Source organism: Protopterus annectens, chromosome 14.part0, assembly GCF_019279795.1.
Source record: "Protopterus annectens isolate FY-2018-M chromosome 14.part0, PAN1.0, whole genome shotgun sequence".
Lineage (NCBI taxonomy): Eukaryota > Metazoa > Chordata > Ceratodontiformes > Protopteridae > Protopterus > Protopterus annectens.
In genome coordinates this window covers 1,013,953,787-1,013,976,449 of record NC_056748.1, presented here as the reverse complement: position 1 = coordinate 1,013,976,449, position 22,663 = coordinate 1,013,953,787, and the positions used below count along the sequence as shown (strand labels likewise).

The window sequence follows — 22,663 nt, the reverse complement described above, 5'->3', positions numbered from 1 at the left end:
TAGGACTTCAGTTATGGAAACTATGATTTTTCTTCATATTTTTGGTAAATAACATTGTTAGGGAGCATGTAATTGTGCAAAGTGATACCGCAATTTGAAGACAGTGTTATTCCTTATAAAATGATAAAAGAACTGTGTCAGTATGCTGTACACATGTACATATATCACAGTTTGTTTAGGACTAAGGTTATGAAAATTATGAAATTTTTTCATATTTTGCTAAATAACTTTATCAGGGAGCATGTCATATGGGTAAGTAATACCTCATTTTGAAGGCAGTATTAGTAGTTACAGGATGGAAAAATAACTGTGTCTGTGTGCTGGACAAATGTACAGATATCATATTTTGTTTAGGACTTCAGTTATGGAAATTATGATTTTTTTTTCATATTTTGGTAAATAACTTTGTTAGGAAGCATGTAATTGTGCAAAGTGAAACCTCATTTTGAAGACAGTGATATTCCTTATAACATGATAAAAGAACTGTGTCAGTATGCTGTACACATGTACAGATATCACAGTTTGTTTAGGACTAAGGTTATGAAAATTATGAATTTTTTTCATATTTTGGTAAATAACTTTGCAAGGGAGCATGTCAATGTCCTAAATAACACCTCATTTTGAAGACAGTATTACTCCTTACAACATGGTAAAAGAACTGTGTCTGTTCACTGTACACATGTACATATTTCACAGTTTGTTTAGTCTTGTAGGATTATGAAAATGATACATTTCCAATACTTAGGTTCATAGGTAGGTACTAGGCTATGAACCTAAGTATTGGAAATGTATCCAATACTTAGGTTCATAGGTAGGTACTAGGCTATTGACCCTAGGGCCTATATAAGCCTAGCCAAATGGTACCCTGGCTTTCGTCACCCATGAAAATTATTTTCATGTGCCCCTGTCGAGCACAGCCACAGAAGTGATCCCTGGGGTGAATTTCCTATCTCCCATCCAATCATCAAGATTTTTCTTGAAGAGTGCTAATGAGGAGCTTTGTTTGATATAGATAGGTAGTTTATTCCAGAGTATGGGAAGTCTTTGGGACAGGAATTTATCCCTCCAGCATGTTATGTTTATTGTGTTGACAAGGTTTAGGTCCCTAGAGTGTGTAGCTCAGAGGGATTGGGATTTCTTTAAGTGGAGCATGTCCAACAGCTCTGGGTTTGACATAGCTTTGTATGTTAGGCAGAGATCGCCTCTGAGTAGGTGATATGCGACAGAGTAAAGCTGGAGTTTTTTGAGACAGTCTGCGTAAGGCATCTGTTTGAGGCCAGTAATGCTCTTTGTTAGGTATTTATGTGGCCTTTCCAGTTGTTGTAGATGTCTTGTGAGGTACATACCAAAAGGGGCATTGTACTCTTTAATGGGTCTAATGAGTGATGAGTAGAGGGGAACAATGACCTCTTTTTTTCCTGGATGACAAACCTTTTGTAATGAGGTGTGCCACGTAGAAGAATTTCTTGACTATTGTGGCAATGTGATTATCAAAGGAGAGAATACTGTCCACCTGTGTCCCAAGGTCTCTTATCACACTTTCGGTGTTAAGTAGACTGCCGCCTATGTGGTAGTTCATGGGTACAGATTTTTTACCAAAAGGGATGACAATGCACTTTTTGGCATTGAGCTTGAGGCCATGGCTTTGACACCAGGCATCTGTCTCAGTGAGGCCCTTTTGTAGGATGTCCGCATCGTTAGGAGTTTTGATTATGACTCCTAGTTTGCAGTCATCTTCGAACTTTGTTAGCCAAAGACCTTCTGTGTTAGCCTGTACTTCAGAGAAGTAGATATCAAACAGGAGAAGACCCAGGACTGAACCCTGTGATACTCCACTTGTCACTAGTCTGAAGTTGGATTTAGAGTCTGCTACTTTCACAGTGTGAGTTCTGTCAATAAGCCAGTTGGCAACCCATCTTGTGACATAGGGATTTATACTTAGTTTAGTGAGTTTATCTATAATTACAGAGTGGGGGATGGTGTTGAAAGCCTTGGAGAGATCTAGATAGGCTGTATGAACCACCTTACCCTCATCTACAGCTTTGGTGACTGCTTCAAAGAAGTCTATCAAGTTTAGTAGACATAATCTGCCTTTTACAAACCCGAACTGGGTAGGGTCCAGAGTTTGGAGATTACCAATGTCATTGTTTATAAGTTCCATGATGATATGTTTCATAGCCTTGCAGACCAGGCTCATCAGGCTAATGGGGCAGTAGTTCCCGGGGTCCATGGTGGCTCCCCCTTTGTGGAGTGGGATAACTGTTACTGTGCACCATTCAGTGGGCACAAAGCCTGAGATGAGGCTATGATTGAACATGGTACTTAGGTGGGGTGCCAGCTTGTTCTGTAGTTCATGCAGAATGCAGCCTTGGGTGTTGTCAGGTCCTATGGATGCTGTGTTCTTGGCTTTGGCAAGTGTGTTTTTTACCTGTGCAAGCCGTGATTACAGGAACTTTGCATTCTTCCGATATAGAGATGGGCCCTTTAGGGGGTGAGAGAGGGGTAAAGTTAGCACTGAACCTATCTGCCAGGATGTTGGCAATATAAGTTGGTTCTGTATATTTACTGCCATTGTGCTGTAACTCAGAGCAGATCTGAGGGTTGCCATTGAGATTCTTGACATAGCTATAGAATGCTTTGTGGATGTCTTTAGAATCAGTGGCAGTTTTGTTTTTGCAACTAGCTTTGGAGGATTTTATGAGGGATTTCAGCTTCTTACTGAGGCTGACCAGGGAGTTCCTCCAATCATGGGATTTTACTCTTTTTTTTTTTGCAAAAGTATCTTTCTTCTGTTGTAGAGTTTGTTTATGGCAGGGGACCACCAGGCTGGCTTCCTTTTTTTGGAGGATAGCATCTTGGTTCTGTTAGGGATTGCATGATCCATGCACTCGTGTAAGTGCTTATTAAGTGCATTTGTATAGGATTCAGCAGTCATATCTCTATTGTCCGTCAGCATGGGTGTCATGAAGTTTGCCACTTCTGTCTTAAGAAGCATGAAGTTGGCTTTGGAGAAATTTTTTACGGTGGTTTCTCTAATGGGGTGTGGGGGTGGGATGTGGATGTCTAGGGTGATTAGCTTGTGGTTGGATCTGACCAACGGGGAATTGACCTCTGGTGTAGAACACTGGCTGCCCATGTTGGTAATGACCAGATCTGGGATATTGCCCTTGGTGGGGGTGTGGATAATTTGATCCAAGGCGTTGTAATTTATGAATTCCAGAAAACGTTGAGCCCAAGAGTTGGTACATGAGTAGTTTTCCCAGTTAATGGTGGGGTAGTTGAAATCACCCATTATTAGGGTGTTAAGTTGTACCCTAATATTTTCCAGTGTATCAAGAAATGAGGAGTGGGAATCCTGGGGCATGGTGGGGGATCTGTAGCAAGCTACAATTTGGATTGCCATCTTGCCCAGAGTTAGTTGCACTTGGATAATCTCGGATGCATTATCCTGAGCAACTAGCCTGGAGGTGTGGATATCCTTAATGAATATAGACACGCCTCTGCCTTTAGTGTTTCGGTCCAGGTTAGGTGGCCGAAAGGTGTGGTATTAATTATAGCCTGGTAATGCAGGGGTGCTCTCTGAAGCCTTGAACCAGGTCTCTGTCACTGCACAGATGTCGATGTTCTCTATTTTAAGGAGTGCCTCGAGTGAGTGCATTTTGAGGTTTAGACTTCTAGCATTGAGTAGCATTACCCTCAGATATTGCTTACTTGTACCTGTTATGGTACTTCTCATTATTATGCCCATATCTTTGCAAGGGAGCATGGTGATCACACAAATGATGCATCATTTTGAAGCTGACATTGAGACGCACACTTTTTCACTGATATGTAGCCTCTGTCTGTTACAGGTGATGAGATATTATGCTTTGTTTATTTATCAATTATGAGAAATATTATATTAATCATATTTCTTTGAATATCTCCATAAAGGAGCATCACACAGTAATGGTTAAAGTATCATTTTAAAGCTGACATTCATACAAACAAATTAAATACAAATTGTATGGGTCTACATGGTACATTGAACAAGATATTGTGCTTTGCTTTTCCAAAAAGTTAAAAAATGTACACAGTATGAATATTCCTTGCCAAATTTTTAATAATGACTTTGATATGCACTATCAACATTTAACTGTTGGATAGGTAATTGTCTGCTGAACAACTTTCGCATTTACATTTTTAGTCTAGCTCTTATAATTAAAGAGTTATGAACATTTGTTTTCTGTATCGTATCAGAAATGGATTTTCTGAAAATGAGCTCAGACTACACTGTTGTTCCTAGGGTGGAATTAGGCAGACAGCTTTTTTTGAGCTGCTTTGGAGTGAATGAGTTAAGTACTTACTTTCACAGATGGGTGAGTGGGTGTCAGGTCACCACTTCTGACAGACTGGAAGACCTTTTGGTGAGGGAACAAGCCCTCCATACTTTGCCCGATGACACGAGAGTCTGGTTAGCAGACCATGAGTGTAACCCTGTGGAGGAGGTGGGGAGAAAAGGGGATCTCTACATGGCAAGCCGAGCACCACTGCATAAGAAAGGTATACGTAGTACGGCACATGTACATGGACATAAGGGAACCCATGGGGGACAGTCTAAACCACTCCAACAGAGTACACCAGTAACAGGCAAAACTACTAATCCAAGTGGACGGTTAGGGATTAGATGTTTCAAGTATAACCAGAGGGGCACATAGCAGCCAAATGTCCATCAAGGCAAGGTGAGAAACAGAAGGTGAGGGAGCCAGTAAGTGTGGATGACAGCCTGCCAGTGGAAAGTTGTTTAGAAACAACTGTGATGCCAAAGTATCACCAACATTTATATCCAGTCTTATTAGATAGTAATTAGGTAACTGCTAAGCAGGACAGCTTCTGATATAACTATTGTGAGGCCTTCAGTGGTTAGAGAAGAGCAGTACTTACTGGGTCCAGTCCAGCCAGAGCATTGGGAGGGACCCCATTCCAAATTCCTTTGGCTAGGGTTCATCTTGACTGGGAGGGTGGAAGAGGAAGCAAGCAAGTAGGTGTGTTTGAGGATATTCCTGCAGATGTTCTGATAGAGATTGACTTTGATGATGCAGTACCTTGTGTACATGCAGTGACACACAGTCAGGCTTGGAGAAAGTCATGTAGGTCTGGTAGTCTGGGAGAGACCCAGAAAGATCTCATACCTGAAGCTGGGGCTGGCATGGTGGCTGTTTCAGAGAAGGTGTTATCTGGTAGCAGTAAGTCTGAATGTGAGTCACAGCTGCTTGTGGGTACTGAAGTTCCCTTGGACACAGTGACTGCAAGGACAGAGGTGAGTGGTGACACTCAGAGTGACAGCAAGGTGCAGCTGTCGGAAGTGACTAGGCTTCCTGAAGAAGGGGAGCTGGGGAAGGTCACAAAGGTAGAGTTGAGAGAGAATCAACTTACTGATCCTACATTACAAAGCTTTAGGGAGATGGCTAAAGAGGCACCTGAGGCTCAAAAAAGAGGGGAGTCTATATACTGGAATAAAGGTTTGATGTATAGAGAGTGGACTCCTGGAAGTGGGCTAGAAGGCAAAGTAATACAGCAGTTGGTAGTGCCTAGAGCTTACTGTCTGCCATGTTTAACCATAGCACATGACATTCCTTTCTCGGGTCATATGGACATAAGACGTACTAAGGGATATATTATATCAAATTTATATTAGCCAAGAATTGCAAGGGATGTGGTAGGATATTGTAGGACTTGTGAACAGTGGCAAAAAGTTGGAAAAGCTAGGGACAAGGCTAAGGCTCCGTTAGTGCCTTTGCCTGTTATCGAAGAGCTGTTTCAGAGAGTGGCCCTGGATATTGTGGGACCCCTGAGTTCTACAGGAAAGAAATACATCTTGGTTGTAGTAGACTATGCTACCAGATATCCTGAGACAGTGGCTCTGTCCTCTGTTGAGGCAGATAAGTTGTCAAATGTTTTGCAAGAAATCTGAAGCAAAGTAGGATTTCCATGGGAAATACTCACTGACAGAGGTGTGAATTTCATGTCAGAGCTGCTAACTTGTCTGTGGAAGTTCTGTGGTGTGAAACATCTAGAGAACACCCCTACTATCCCCAGACTAATGGTCTTGTGGAGAGGTAAAACTCTACATTGAAGATTATGCTATGGGCATTTGCAGACCTACATGTTAGGGAGGTCTTGGATAGATTAATTAGGGCAGGATTAACCATTAAACCCAGTAAGTGTCAAGTGTGTATGGCAGAGTCCACTTTCTTAGTACATAGAGTGGAAAGTGTTAACATCAGGCCAGAACCTATCAAAGTGGTAGCTATTCAAGTGTGGCCAATTCCTTTTACTAAGAAACAAGTGAGAGCATTTCTAGAGACAGCGAGGTACAATAAGAAATTTGTGCCCAATTACAGTACCATAGCTGCACCCCTTAATGACCTACCTAGGAAGAATAAACCAGACAAGGTAGGGTGGAACACAGAATGTGAACAGGCATTCCATAAACATAAGGAGATTTTGGGAGGACTCCCTGTGTTAACCAGCCCAGATTACAATAAATAGTTTATTGTACAGGTAGATGCTTCAAATTATGGGGTGGGTGCTGTACTTAGCCAAGTTTCCACAGAAGGAGAAGAGCACCCAGTGGTATATCTGAGCTGTAGACTCCAACCTAGGGAAGAGTGTTATGCAGCTGTGGAGAAAGAGTGTTTGGCCATAGTGTGGGCATTGCAAAAGCTACAGCCCTATCTTTATGGGAAAAAACTTACTGTACTCATGGATCATAACCACTTAACATGGCTTAATAGGGTCAGTAAGCAAAATGCCAAGTTACTGAGGTGGAGTCTAGGATTACAAGGATATGATATGACCATACAACATCGCCTTGGGGTTAATAATGCCAATGCAGATGGATTGTACAGGAGAGGAGTGGGTTAATATTCCCAGGTAGATGCATTTTTCTCAAGCATCAGTTTTCAAGGGTCACTTGAAAATCATGCTTGAGTCATAAGGGGGAGAGAGATGTGAAGAAAATGAAAACACTGCCATCTGTGTTAGCATGACTGGCAGGAGATTTGTGTATATTCTTGGATTAACTTGTATGCCAGCATGTCTAATTCTGAAAAATGTAAATAAGGTTTTGAAGTGTTGAGTATTTTGCTGTTTATAGAAAATGTTTAAAGAATCTGTCAGTGTTTTCATACATTTCTAATTGCACATTTCTGAGGGAGATTCTAAAGTACAAACTGTCTGTGGAGAATCAGCTGATCAGTAAGTGATGTCATTAGAATGTTCCTGGTTGTTAGTTAATTATTTGAACAGCTGATTGATAGGAAAAATAACTTTTTCAAACAGCTAACTTATTTTTAAAATAAGACAGTTGTGACTGTTAACCTGGACTATAGTTAGTGAAGAGTTGCAATCAGTTACAGTGCTGTGCAGTACATACCCAGGAAAAGGACTCACCAAAAACTGTAAGCATGCCTTTGCCTTGCTGTTATGATTTAGATTAGATCAGGGAATTATTCTCTAGTTAGATTAGGAAAGTTTAGTTATTTAGATAGAGTTTTTCTAAGATGGTGGACTTCTATCCTACAGATTAATTGTATATTTCTAGTGATTGAATTCTGGTGTTTATTCAAAATTGTTGATTTACATTCTTGCAATCATGTTACTTATTATTATTATTTTTTCATTACTTTACATTGTGGATGAACAATTGTTCTTCAGAGATTAGAGTGTTCATACCTGTTTGATAATCCCCTGGTCACCTCAAATGCCTGGCTGCTTCTGGTCATAGCTATCATTTATTTTGATATTTAATTTTTAATAATTGATCACCCTTTGAAAGGTGTGTAGACCTGACTGACATTGGTGGCAGCATTACCATTTGTATTGGGGAGGAGACACAGCAGGAAATCTGTGTCAGGTTTCACTTAAGTGATTGAATGTGTGAGATTTGGATTTATTTCGAGACTGAGTGAGTCAGAGGTCTTAAACTGCAACACATTGCTCTGAAGTGTATGATAAGTAGCTACATTTGGAGTGGACAGAGGTATATAGTCCACTCCCAGAAAAAAAGCGTGTTCCTCTTGTGTTCTTAAGGGAAATTGTGGAATTTTACTCTTGTGTGCTCTGCGCTCTGATGTTTTCTGTGGTGCTCCCACAATGGAGTCAGTGGTGAGGATTGAGGCTCCTTAATTACTGACCCGGGTTTTAAGTGGGGGACTTCACATTTATTAGTGGCAGTCTAGCGGGATATTAGCCGGCTGTTACAACACACACACACACACACACACACACACACACACACACACACACACACACACACACACACACACACACACACACACACACACATACACACACACACACACACACACACACACACACACACACACACACACACACACACATACACACACACACACACACTCACACTCACACTCGTGTGTGCGTGTGTGTGTGTGTTTGTTTGTTTGTATTTCACAGTATCAAAAAAGTAATATATTAAATGACAAGTGAACACAACTGAATCAGAAACTAGAAAAAAATGTTTTTGCAGGGAGACAAGCCCCTCTGCAGCCCCCATATCTCCTAGTAACTATATACATACCAACTCTGAGCTTACACTACAGTGGAGAAAGGGCAAATCTCTCCGATCTCCATTGTGCCACGATGATGCAGAGAAAAGAGCCAGTGCATGTGATAAGCTGATTTTCGATCAGCTGAACAAGATTTTTTTCTGTTTGACAAGATGAATTGTCAATAAACAGTATGTTCCATATATGAATATATACATATATATTTGTATTGGTGTGATACGTTTGATCTAAGACTGACTTTATCTAATGATAAGATATCTAAAATTGTAATCCAAAACACATTTAATCTCACCGCATTTGATAGAAAAGTGTAGTTTGCTTTAAGGAATTACTGCAGGTGTGGTTTTGGGGTGTTAGAATAGTAGGAATTACAAGGCATATTAGTCCATTCCACCATTTGTACCTCTCTAATGCCCACCCACATGTTGTACCCCCATGACTGCAAGTTTGGTCTTGTGCACCAGCAATGATTTATTGCATTTGGTATTTTCTCTTTTCACTGTGGTTGTGTGACTGTGAATTTAATATATTTATGGGGTGTAAGGGGACTTTCCCCCTGCAAAATAATTTGAAGGAGTATTTGCAGTATTTCAAATTCTAGATACAATGTAATTCAGTTGAATATACATATATAGATATATGCAGCGGTTAGCATTGTCATTTCACAGCAAGAGGTTCTCCGGTTTCAATGCTCGGCTGGGGTGCCTTCTGTGTGGAGTCTACATGTCATCCCTGTGGTCATGTGGGCTTCCTCTGAGTGCTCTGGTTTCCTCCCACACTCCAAAGACATGCAGTAGGTGGATTGGACACTCTAAATTGGCTGTAGGGGTGAGTGCATGTGCAAGTGAGTGGTACGGATGAACTACTACTGCAGGGCTAGTGACCCACTGCTGTAAGTCTTGGCTTGAGATGATTGTCACTGTTGAAGTGACACCATGACACGTGCAAAATGGGAAAAAGGGGTTGAGGATGGATTGATGGATATATAAATATATGCCAATTGTTTAATATGTTTAGTGAGATACATCCTGAAGGTGATATTGTACTTGATAACTGGCCTGATTAATGATGAGTATAAACAGTGATCAGCCTGATTAATGATGAGTATAGGCAGTGATCAGCCTGATTAATGATGAGTATAGGGAGTGATCAGTCTGATTAATGATGAGTATAGGGAGTGATCAGTCTGATTAATGATGAGTATAAGGAGTGATCAGTCTGATTAATGATGAGTATAGGGAGTGATCAGTCTGATTAATGATGAGTATAGGAAGTGATCAGTCTGATTAATGATGAGTATAGGGAGTGATCAGTCTGATTAATGATGAGTATAGGGAGTGATCAGCCTGATTAATGATGAGTATAGGCAGTGATCAGCCTGATTAATGATGAGTATAGGCAGTGATTAGCCTGATTAATGATGAGTATAGGGAGTGATCAGCCTGATTAATGATGAGTATAGGGAGTGATCAGTCTGATTAATGATGAGTATAGGGAGTGATCAGTCTGATTCATGATGAGTATAGGGAGTGATCACCATTTTAGACCTTGAAGATATTCATTTGACAATTGACTGCGCTAAATAAAATAATTTCATGACAGCTAAGAAAAGGAATTATCAACCCAAGTTCTTAGCTCTCTTTCATTTTGTAGTGGTGTGCTGTATATATGGTTAATTGAGGGTTGAGGTCTGTCTGCTAAAAATGATGATACTACAGTTTTGCACATTTAGTTTTAACCCATTTTTAGTTTATTATGGAAAGTCCATTCTGGATGGTTTGGGTGCCAGAGGGTGATTTTACAACAATCCCTGGTTTGCAGTTGTCTGCAAAATTGTTTGATAGAAGTCATGGATCTCTGCTTGGAAGCAAAGGACAAAAAGGAGAGGTCCCTGCACTGAACTCAAAGGGACACCACTGGTCACTTTCGTACTTTCTGATGAGGTGTCTGCAGCTCACACTGTGTGGGTTCTGTCTTTCAGCCAGTTTGCTTATCCATCTTACCTCATATGTGTTGATTGCATTTAGTTTCTTTATGATGCCATCATGAAGGCTTTGGCCAGGTCAGGGTGCACTGTGTGTACCACATGTCCACAGGCTGCAGCCTCCATAACACTTGTGAAAAAGTTTACCATATTCAGTAAACAGAACCTCCCCTTCAGAGAGCCAAATAGCTGGGGGTCAAATCCAATAAGTTTCTTGATATCGTACTTTATAAAGTCAGTTACAATATGTTCAATGGCTTTGCAAATGCAGCTTGTAAGACTGATAGGTCTCTAATTACCCGAGTCACTTTTAAGGCCACCATTATGGAAAGACCTCGCCACTGCAGTGTGGCACTCAACAAGGGTGAAACTAGTAGCTAAAGTCATGTTAAACAGTTTAAGGGCTGGGTCATCAAGGGCATATTTAATATTAATAATTAAGCAATCTGGTATACTGTCAGGTCCCATACAGGAAGCATTTTTGGTCTTGGTTAGTAATTTCTGTAAATGTTCTTTTGAAATAATTAGGGAAGTAAGGGATTCAAATATTTCAGGACTTTGAACAGAAGTCTTATGGTGATGTTGGCACTAAATTTACCTGCAAGGATGTTGGCAATGTCTTTTTATTCAGACAAGAGGTGTCATTACAAATAAGTTCCAAGCAATGCTGTTCATTGTTTCTTAATTTTCTAACATAGCTAATAAGGTTTCAATGTCTCAAAAGCAGTGCACTGAAATGCACTTCGGAAATGAATATTGACTAGTGTGCAGTATGGAAAAGGGCCTGCAAAAGAATACAGATATATAAATCTTAAACTTGTTTTTGCTTTGTCTGCACAGTAAATAGTTAATCCAGTTTTTGTTGTTGTTTTAGAATGTGAAACCTTTTGATCCATTTCATACACAAACCAGCTGCAATGCAACAACCCAAGTGGGACCATATGCCTTTAAAATACCATATTCAATTCGGCAAAAAATCTGCAATAGCTTAGATGCCCCTAACAGTCGAGGCAATGACTGGAGGCTCCTGGCTCAGACACTTGGGGTAGACCGGTAAGTCTGATGTTAAGAATTTTGAGATTCATTTGTTGTGTATTAAATGCTGCTGATGTTGAAAACATAAGATATACAAGGTATTTCTAAGAAGAGATCATGTCTAGTGTTTATTCTCTGCATTTTGTTAATCAGGACAGAAATTGTACCAAAAGGAAGGAACATGATATGTATATATGTTCTCATATTTTCATGCCAGCAATTGAGAGTGCTGCCAAATCTGTAATACCACTGCACATTTCAAAATGTAGGACCACATTTATGTGTTTTAAATTAATGAACTGGTGTGCTTACATTTGAATGTTGCTCAAGTAGTATTTATGTTGACAGTTGAAAACCTGTCAGAGCAAGAATTCAGTACAGGTGTTTAACCAAAGACCGGTAACACAAGTAATTGATATTGTACAACTGCAGATAATCCTAAATGAGATCCAGGGCTACTTAACCAGATATTCTGGTTATGATGTAAGGATTACAGTGGATTCCATGCAATGTCTAATATTCTTATGCAAGAACCTGGCATGCAATACAGAAGAGTTCATATCAAAGTTGGATCTGTTGTCAGCAAAGGTTGATCCATTGTTTAAGTATTTAAAGTTTCTGTTACATCACTAGATAATATTGGTTCAGTGCCATATGTTAGGACACATGAGATACAAAACATTTGCAGGAACTGTAAGCTAACTTCTAAAAGTCCATAGGTTGATAGCGTCCTGGCATTCAAGGTGATGCAAACAGTGATATTCATGTATGTGTATATATATATATATATATATATATATATATATATATATATATGTACATATATGTTCCTCTATGAGTCATCGAAGGGGAACCTCAACCAACTATCAGAATCCTTAAACACCTGCCAAAAAAAAAACAAAAAGTAGGTGTTTTTTTCAGAGTGGGCCAAACCCTACTGCACCCCCAGATGAGGAGGGTGGGTAAGCCAACCCACATCTCCCAAACATATAGTTATATGCATCTATTCCATAAATATATATATATATATATATATATATATATATATATATATATATATATATAAAAGTACACACACCCACAAATACCAATATATATATATAAACATACACACATATGCACACATATGTACATATACATACACAAACACACCATGCATCCATACATACAGAGAGAGATGTATATAGCTGGATGTGTTTTTCTGTGTGTGTATATATATATATATATATATATATATATATATATATATATATATATATATATATATATATATATATATATATATATATATACATTATATGAATCTTGTCCCTAAAGTCGAATGGTTGGGATACTGACATGCAAAACACTGACAATTTAACATCAACAGCAAATCCTCAAAGGAGTAACCTAGACATGAGCAAAGTTACAGACTTCATTTTCACAGAGGTCCAAGCTTCCCTCCACCCCTATATCCCCTACTAATTAATTATATATACTAACTGCAGTAGGGTTTGCTCCCTTGCCCCCAAAAAAATACTTACATTCTCTTACCTCAGGACTGTCCATCTCAAACATCAAATTGTGTCGACCAAATTGCTGTTGACATCTGTAGCATTTTGCTGAATATTAATTTTAGTTAATATTAGTTTGGTTTTGTATTATATTTCACCAAAAGCTTCAAAACAATACATGTTAAACCATAGACATTCATACTCACAACACCAATGACTAACTCTTTCCAGAAGACAGTATATACCCAAACTAAGTGAGGAGCTATGCCCCCTGCACACCCAATGTGGGGAGCTGTTCCTACACACTCCCACCCTTACCATATATACTAACTCCAGGATCGCACTACAGTGGGGAAAAGGGCATATACCTTTTACTTGCCTTACAGTACTCTACTCAGTGCCAGTACTTCACTTTAGTGAAATGAGATTTGGTAAAATGAGTTTTCAGTAATTTAAGCTTTCAGCGATTTGGTCAGGGTGAATTCAAATTCAGTGAAATGAGCTTTTAATGAAACAAAGTAGACCCATCATACACATAATAATGATCTAGGACCTTATAAGAAACTACAAACCATAGTTGTACAGCTAGTAAAGAAACTTAAACATCAGTCTTTAAAAAGCCCAAAACATTGCCCATGCCCCCCCCCCCCCCCGTATCTCTAAATATACTAAATCCAGGATCTTACAAGTGTGGTAGTAAGGAGATACTCCTTTAACTCAAATTTAGTGAAATCCCAGTATCCCAGTATTGGAAATAGTCACTTTCTGTTCAAGTGGAAACAACTTAAAAGGATTTTATAGCTTTCAGTGTGACTAAATGGATGTCAGGCAACTGTCAGGCATCCATGTCTTATGCTTGATATGCTGTTTTGATGTGTTATATAGCTGTTATATATTATGATGTAAAGTGGCAATGTGCATACACCACATATTATGACAGTAAACAGTGAAAAAAGAGTGTTTAATGTGTGTTGTTAAAAGTAGTGTGTGTCACCCAAAATGGCAGAGACGTTTGCATCTCATGGAGAGGGAGCTTTATACCAAAGAGCAGAGAGTTGTTGAAGCTTAGCCAGAAACTTGAATGGAATAAACTGTATAGAGCCAAGACCCTCCTTATGGATACACTCAAAGGAATACCAGGAATGTGCTTGTGGAATCAGATCTGTGGTTAGATCTCTTGGCAGATGTTTGTAACAACATCACATGAGGTTTGGGTGCTGTCCGCCCCAGAAAATTACCTTTTGTAACTTAGGGCTTGAATCAGATCACAAGTTAGATAAGTTAGGAAAGGCTTCTGCTTGGGGCAAACATTTCTTAATTTTGTATGTTCCAAACCTGTAAAGAATTAAATTCATAGCATTATACTTGCAAAAAAAAATCTAAGCCCCTGATTGAGTCTTTATGCTTCATATTAGCATCTCCTCTTTTGCTTAAATCAAAGTAAAGTGATTGTGCTCTTCTTTCTGGCCTCTTTCAAAGTTTGTTTAATGCCATACTAATTGCTGTCAATTTCAATAACTGGTTTTGCATATATCATCAATGCACTGTACAGCAGACACCTGCTTTATGGAGGATTTCCATTTGCAGAAACTACAGCATACCTCAGAGATCATTAAGTGCAGTGCCTTTCCATGAATTAGGACTCTAGCATTGTGCCAGTGTTTCATATTGTAAATACAAGTAGAATTGTCAGTCTCAGTGTTACAGAAGATAGTACACTTGCTTTTTGTGTAGAAGGCTCTGGGTTCAATTCCCACATCAGGTAGATCAACTGCAGACACTGCAGTACAGAATAAAGAGTTTGAGGTACTCCTGAGTGTGCTGTCATTCAGATAAGACATTAAAATGAGGCTCCACAGCACCTATCAAAAAGAGCAGGGTAAGTTACCCAATACCCTGACCAAATTTCTCCTAATAGTATAAATACCACCTCGGGTCTCCCCTGAAAAGCGACTAACCCAGTCATCAAAAGGATAAAAAACAAACATTTAAAAAAAAAACGTAAGTATGTGGATATGAAGTATCAGAATCACTTCAAGTGAACCTCATTGTTAAAATCAATACACTCTAACTATAATTATAAATTGACCAATTTTGCTATCAATAATTACTCCCAAAACAAGACTGTTGTCTTTATAAAAAAATCCTCCTACACCATCTGCTGAATATACGTAATATGCACCTGGATCACTTTCTCTGGAGAAATGAGGCAAACTCTATTGTTGTGGCAACTGTACATTTGCTAGAGTGTAATCGTCCTTATTCACTACCATGTTTCACCAATCTGCATGTTTGGCAGTGACCCTCCACTGACCTATTGCTCTCCAGAGTGAGGTCCAATTCTTTGTCATTTCTTTAGGCAAATGGAATGTATTTTGTATTTGGATACTTCTGTGAACAGAGATATAAAGCAGACTATGTGAAGTAGCTTTGAGTAGAATTATGTGACTGAAACCCTGATTTTCAGAGCAGTACTACATTATTTTTTGTTTGGAATTCACTGTCTAGTGTACAGATATATTGAATTAATCCAAGCCAGTGTTAGAAATGCCAGCATTATGAAAGCATTATTGTAGCAATGTCAGGTTCTTGAGCCATGTGTTTGAAATCAGTTTGACTATGAAACCTCATACATCAGGATGTGAGGAAATCAAAGCAACAAACACACATGCCTTTAACACCAAAAAGTGAAACTTCAGATTACAGTCATTGTTTCCACCCCTAAAATGGATTTACCAACACCATGGTCACACAAATGAGGTAAAAGAGAGTAATCTCCCATAACAAAAGGAATAACTGCTGGCATGCACTTAGAAGTCACACTGTCCATTATTTCCAGTGGAAGACAATGATCTACATTCTGTATCAAGGTAACTTGCACCTCACTCAACTGACATTCTAATAAGTAGATGTTGTCCACTTGTAGGTATACCATTTGAAATCAGCACACCACACCACATGCAGCAAAAACAGAATTAATTCAGTTCTTCAAAAGCCATTTATATCAAAGCAAACTCAGGAGTTTTACATTGCCAAAAATGATTTTATGCAACCTACTCATCTTTGCTATTCAAAAGCAATTTTTGAACAATCAGTAAATATTGTTCAACCCAAAACAGTTCACTTTTTGAACACATCCAAGCTGACTGTGCTCCATCAGAAGCACGAGCGTTGAAAAATATTAAGGGACTGTGCTCTTCTAAAAAAAAAAAAAACAGCTGGGGACTGCATAGAAAAGCTCAATAATAATTTAAATAGGCACAACTAATGTGCAAGAATCGTGCAATCATTTATGGATGGATAACCATTGCTGTTCCAGTGGCTAGATGGATAAAGCCCTAACTACGAACAAGGCAACCCAAGGTCAGTTAGCATCTCTGGTGCCTGATGGAGCTGGCAAGTAGAATGGAGCATTCGTATCCTGGAGGAGGGAGACTGCATGCTGACATCTCTCTAGAAGAGCTCTGGTGGAGGCTCAGAAAAAAATAGATGTGAAGATGGAGGGCGGGGTAGGTAGCTCAGTGTATGCCCCTTAGGACCAGGGGAGTTCCACGCTATAGTTTCTTTATGCCTGGCCAGCTGTAGCTTGATGCTTGATGGGGGGAACTATAGGGCCATTAAAAATCCCAGACCCAGCAGATGATAGTAGCACACCCAACACTCATCCCACACATCCATGGAAAGAAGAAAAAGTGCCAAACTTTAGCTATCAGATGGAAGGACGGATGAGCTTGTTGGGTGGAGAGGAAATATGTGTTGGGAAGGAATACTGAAGTAAAAAAAATTGTGGATAGATAACTAGCTTGCCAAATCCTTGCTAACTGAATTTCCTTGCACTCATGTAAATGCGTCTTGAAGTACCAGAACCATTGTTCTTGAGCTGCAGTCAGGTGCAGACTGCATGCTATTCTGCAGACCCATGTTCGAGTCTCTTAGCCTCTAGATTATACTTTGCAAGTCTGAAAAATTCTCTTAAACTGGAGCATGTTGCCCAATCCTGTAAAACAGGTACTTATGCAGAATGGGTCTTAAACAAAAACTGAGCCAGTAAATGAAATGTGTGTTCTGCGTACTTGTAAAAACAGTACTTACTCAGTTCTGCAACTGTAGTCTGTGTATTGTTCTGTATTGGTGATGAAATGAAACTGCTGCTTTTTTAACTGAGCTGAACATTATTTGATACACAGAATGTTATTAAACATGATGTATTTGTTCTTTTTTGTTAATTGGGTGAATGGATTCATTTAGATGGACATTTTTCAGCCATACCCAGAGACTTTTTACAAAATGCAAAAATGACCGATGTTTGTAGATTGCTGTCTGTAACAATAAATGCCAAGTTTCTTTGTTTATATTCTGTTCCTTGTTAAGATGACAACGAACAAAAATGTAACAGTAGATACAAAGCTAACAGATTATTAATGCAAACATTCAAACTATATTGTTCAAACTATGCAGTCAGCAAGTACTAAAAAAGTATCAGAGTATTACAAAAATTTGTATGAAAATAATTCATTTAATTTGTGGTCTAGCCGACAGTGGCACTAATAATTAGGGAGTGGGTGCTAGAGCACTGCATTATAGTCCAATTAAGTGTGAAATTTTGCATTGGGATAATTAGAAATATATTCTTTAAACATCTTAAAAAAGTCAGAAATGCTTGATAATTCTCTTCCTGTCTATAAGAAGCATATTGCATATTTCTAGACTTACAACTAAAAATGCTTTTAATCTGCCACCAGCCTTCTGACATAGTAAGGCTAGCTTTTAAAATCTGTGAGTGTGTCACATGTCCAGAAGGTGTATAATTCTTTTTTAAATGTATTTACTTAAAATATGTCTAATATGTTTGTTTTAAAAGTTTCTATTCCTTCTATTCCTCCTCACAGGTATCTGAATTATTTTGCCACAAAATCTAGTCCAACAGGAGTCATTTTAGACTTATGGGAAGCACAGCACTTAGATGACGGGGACCTCAACACCTTGGCCAGTGCCTTGGAAGAAATGGGCAAGAGCGAAATGATGGTTGTTATGGCGACAGAATGAGAGTGTTAAATGGCTTCAGAATGTGTTATGCTAGAGCCTGGCATAGAAAAAGCAAAATTGAATATCAGTCATGGACTGCAAAACCTCAGCACAATCTCCACAATTCTCTATCCAAAACATGTTGCTGACATATCTCCAGCTTTACTCAAAAAAAAATGTAACCATTTGTGGTTACTAGTTTTCGTTCAAGCAACTGGTCCATAAAAGGTGCCAATATGTGCTGACTTGTTTCCACTAAACAAAGGAAGGAGAATGTGTCCAAAGTAACCATGACAACAGTTGTTTCAGGGCCTGATTTGCTGCTACCCACAGCACTAAGCAATTATGAGTTAACTCGTATCTTCAATGCCATGGGTCTTCAAAGTCAACAAAAATCTAGATAAAACTGCTTTCTTCTGTCAAAGCTTTGGACAGCTTGTAAAGGATAAGAGTTTCTTAGGAAACGCAATTTAATTTATTATCCATATCTTTGGATGCGCCTTTTATGCTCTGAGCTAAAACTCGTTTCATTTAGATAACAATAAGATTGTTTACACAGCTCAGCTTCAGGTAGATACTAACAAGATGCTCGTCTCAGCCTGGCACTCACTTGTGAGCCATGAATCTGGCACTGCATTTTTTTTACGTCATCCATTGTCTGTTAATTCCCCCTTAGTCACCTGTGGGATAAAGGAGCAGAAGGATCAGGCCATGAGTAGAGATGGCCTTTATATGAATCCATCCATGGTTCTCAGTGTGCAGTGTACATCAAAATGTAGTTGTGTTTTGGACGTATCAGGGCAGTGAGTCAGACTATTTCTGCCATTTCCTTCCTGCCATTGAATTTGGTCATCTTTACCCATACCATGATGTAAACTGGGTATGAAATAATCCTGCAGAAGCTATGCCAGTAGTTAGCTGTAACTTGGCACAACATGTTTCAGTGCCAAGCAGAAGCCTTGCAATATTGTGCAGTTTTGGCAGAGACAGAAGAGATCGCTGTCTAGTCACCTGATCAAATTGTCATCCAGGCACTGTACTAAAGCACTGAAGCATCTCAGGTCAGCTTACGTGGTTGGGTGGGTGGTGAGGAAGTCAGCATTCCCTGGTCTGTGTGTCAGCTTATTCACTGAAAATGGAGAACTTGTATAAGCAGCATAGCATGAGAGAACAGATAACCTTCTTCGAGGTCATTTACTCTCATTATTCTTGTTCTTTTTACGTTCTCTACAACCGCGGGATAAATACTTGTGTGTAGCTCGCTTGATAGTGTATACTGGAGGTAAGAGAGATGGCTGGGTGTATCTGTAATCTCTGTTAACTCAGAGGTTATTAACCTTTTGAAGACAAACAGTGTAGATGTTGGGTTGCACTGGCCCCACAGAAGACAGCAGCTGGAAAATAATTTTTATTAATTTTTAGTCCATAAACCCAGCCTTGACCATATAGCTTGCCAATTATTTTCCTTTCTGACCTATTTTCTCCCCCATGAAGGTGAAAGCCTTTTGAACTCTTTGTTGCTTTTGCAGGTGAGAGTCAAGTAGCGTGGTGGAGTACCATCATGTGTGATGAGTTTAGGGATTTTACATTTTAAAGGTCATTAACTCCCTAGCTATGGCTGTGCTGTCTTCTTCACTGATACAGAAATTTGTAACTTTGGATAGATGTGTTTCTGTTTCCACATATACTGTCACTGATTGCAGTAAATTGCCCTGCTGGATAGGCCACTGGTATCATGGTCCTCTCACTGGGGACAAACTGTATCCCATCTCTTAAAAAGAGTGACCTGACATCGGCTTCCTGCTTCACTTTCATTTTCCTGAGCTGAATTTTCTAGCATTCAGGTTGATAATTACATGGGATGTATTCAAGGCTTTAACCGTACTGCATGGGTCACCCTTATATGGAATTTCTGATGCCATTCTAGTCAAGTCATGCCAAATCAAGCTAGTTTCATGTAAGTGTGTTGTAGAGCTGTAGTGATATAAAACAGAGTGACATATAAATTGTATTGTTATGTCACTACATGCTATATAAGCTTAGATTTAGAGGTGACAACAGATCAAGGTGTCCAGCAGATATCTGTGTACTTTAATTTCTTTGGGGCCATTTTTCCATTAGCATAGAGACGTAGGTCTTGATGGCAGAAAGGGACTGTTTAGCCCAGTTAGTCTGCCCTTCACAGTTCAAGTAGAGCAGTTTGCTGAGGTTAGTCACCTAGTCAAAGAGGAAATATGAAATTAATTTCCATTATGAGGTTAACTCTTCTTCAGGCAAAGTGTGCTTTGCTTATTGAGGCCTGAAATTGTAAAACAGAGTTTTAATACCACACCATAACCAAGTAAATAAAACTATCCAATTTTTCTTTCACAGTTAGATGAAGGAACTAGCTAGATATTGAGTGACCAACTTGTACATTTTTGTATGGGTAGTACATAATGTTTCCTCTACGTATAGGCACTTAATGATGTACCTGTAAGTTGCTGTTGTGCACTGACAACCATGGTATGCCACTGAAAATCTGAAATAACAACTGAGATTGGGCCTAAAAGTATTACAGTAATAGGACAATATGGAATGTAATCCATTGAGAATGCAGTGTGCCCATGGGTACACTGTGGCTTGTCTTTCTGTGATACTTACTGTAATGCCTTAAAGGGACTGCCATCCTAGGTCCCTGAGGAACTTGCTCATTTATAGACTCCTAATTTTTTTGTTGTTAGATCCATTGTCCTAAATATTCTGGGTTACCTCTTGCATTAAAAAAGTTTTGTAACAATTGTGAATACAGGTGACCGCTAGCTCAGGTACACCCCCAAGTGGACTGAGGAAGGGGGTTTGATGATATGCAGCCAGGTACACATTGGAATCACTACATCCTTGTCAGGTGGCTAATTTCTGTGTCTGTATATTTTGTCCTAATCTGACAAGAAAAAATTAGGTGTTATTTTTAACAACTTTTACTGCTTTCAAAGTTATTAAATGTGATCCTATTGCAGATGACATTTTGTTCAGTAAAGTAGGTTATGTAGGAGGTGAAAGCAAAAATTCAGACACACATTTCATGCTTTGAGTGTTTTCTCCACTTTTGCTCTTTGAAGTACTGGGCATTTGTCAGCCTCCTGTCATTTTTTACCCAGGTTAAGCAGAGGGGAAATGGGGTAATTTTTTCCTGTAGCATTTCAGATCATACATTCCTTTATTGTAATGGTTTTACTTAATTTGTACTGTTTTCACATGCTTATATATTATTAGAATTAGTTTTATTTATGTTTTATTGAAAGCTAATCATTTATTATTAATTGGTTGACGTTATGACTTCTAGAGGCATACTTTTCTGCCCACACTTTGAGAGAAGTGAAAACATCCCAAAGGACTCAAAAGACTTAATGAACTTAAATGCAGAGTTTGAACTCTTAGGTCATGTTTTTATATAAATGAAACTTGCTATCTAAAGTGTTATCTTAAAATCACAGTTTTTCTTTCTGTGTTTTTTATTTATTTGTTGTTTTTCTTGGCCCAGTTTTCACAGCAATCCTGTTGCAATTGTTAAAAAGAAGTCATTGTGTTGCAGTTGGAGTAACTTAAAGGGGAATGTGTAATCAATGTTTTTCAATGTGCCATTCTGTTACTTATAAAAATTAGCATTTCTATTCATAAAAGTGTTCTTGTTATTTTAAAAGAAGGAAAGGTTTCTCCCTCCTTGTGCAGCTATTTCTGTTATGGATCATTAATATATCTGAAAACGAAATGCATCTAAAGTGTTGCAGGAGTAGCTAGAGGTGATAGTCACATGAAACATGTGATATCTTCTTTGTGTTGGGGAGAGAGGTGCAATATCATTAGTTACAAGTATGCACTCTTTTGGCAGCCTGGGTTCTAAGTCATTTGCTTCAAAATGAACATGACATTATTGACTTAGAGCAAATGTTGGTAAATCAGACCCAGAAACATGCATTACTTTGCAGGAGATAACTAGGTAAGCCTATGGTGTGCTTTGACTGGAAGGGCTGACAAGGTTGGCCAAACACTCCTCTTCTGGCTTGATAGACTGTGTTTCTGTGAAACCTGCATTTTTTAGTGCCATTTTTCAACAAGGTTTCACCTTCATGAGTACATGGCTGATCTGTGTATAGTAGCATAATCTGAGGGCCATCAAAGAAAGTGGGAATGACAGTATACGTTTTGTCTAATGCATAGTGAAACACAGGCCAATGACCAATGCACATTCAATTTAAGAGTAAGAAGAGACAGAAGTGATGTAATGAGGAAAGGTGTTGAATGGAATATATGCTTTCACAGAGTTGTTTATCTGAGGATGTCTTACTTGATAACTAAGATGAAACCATCACTTCTGCAAAAGATTGAACTGTAAACATCAGTAACACTTTGATTCTCTAAGTCTTTCTTGAAATGCCTTGAGAATTGACCCTAGATGTCTGCTTCTAGTGGAAATTCTGTTATTTGGTAGAGTGTAGATCAGAACACACTTCTGTTCCCTTACAGGATGCTATAGACTTACTGTAGCTAACCAAAAGTAAAAAACTGTGCTC

General features: G+C 38.9%; 1 protein-coding gene across 1 annotated transcript in view; it reads left to right on the top strand.

The window, feature by feature from the left end:
* Positions 1–21,586, top strand: part of UNC5B (unc-5 netrin receptor B) — a 1,477,685-nt gene extending 1,456,099 nt beyond the window's left edge. The window contains exons 16-17 of the mRNA XM_044056822.1: positions 11,432–11,610; positions 17,975–21,586. Coding sequence (XP_043912757.1) covers positions 11,432–11,610; positions 17,975–18,131 — 336 coding nt within the window. The 3' untranslated portion in view covers positions 18,132–21,586. The remainder of the gene's footprint in view (positions 1–11,431; positions 11,611–17,974) is intronic.
* The last annotated feature ends 1,077 nt before the right edge of the window (positions 21,587–22,663 follow it).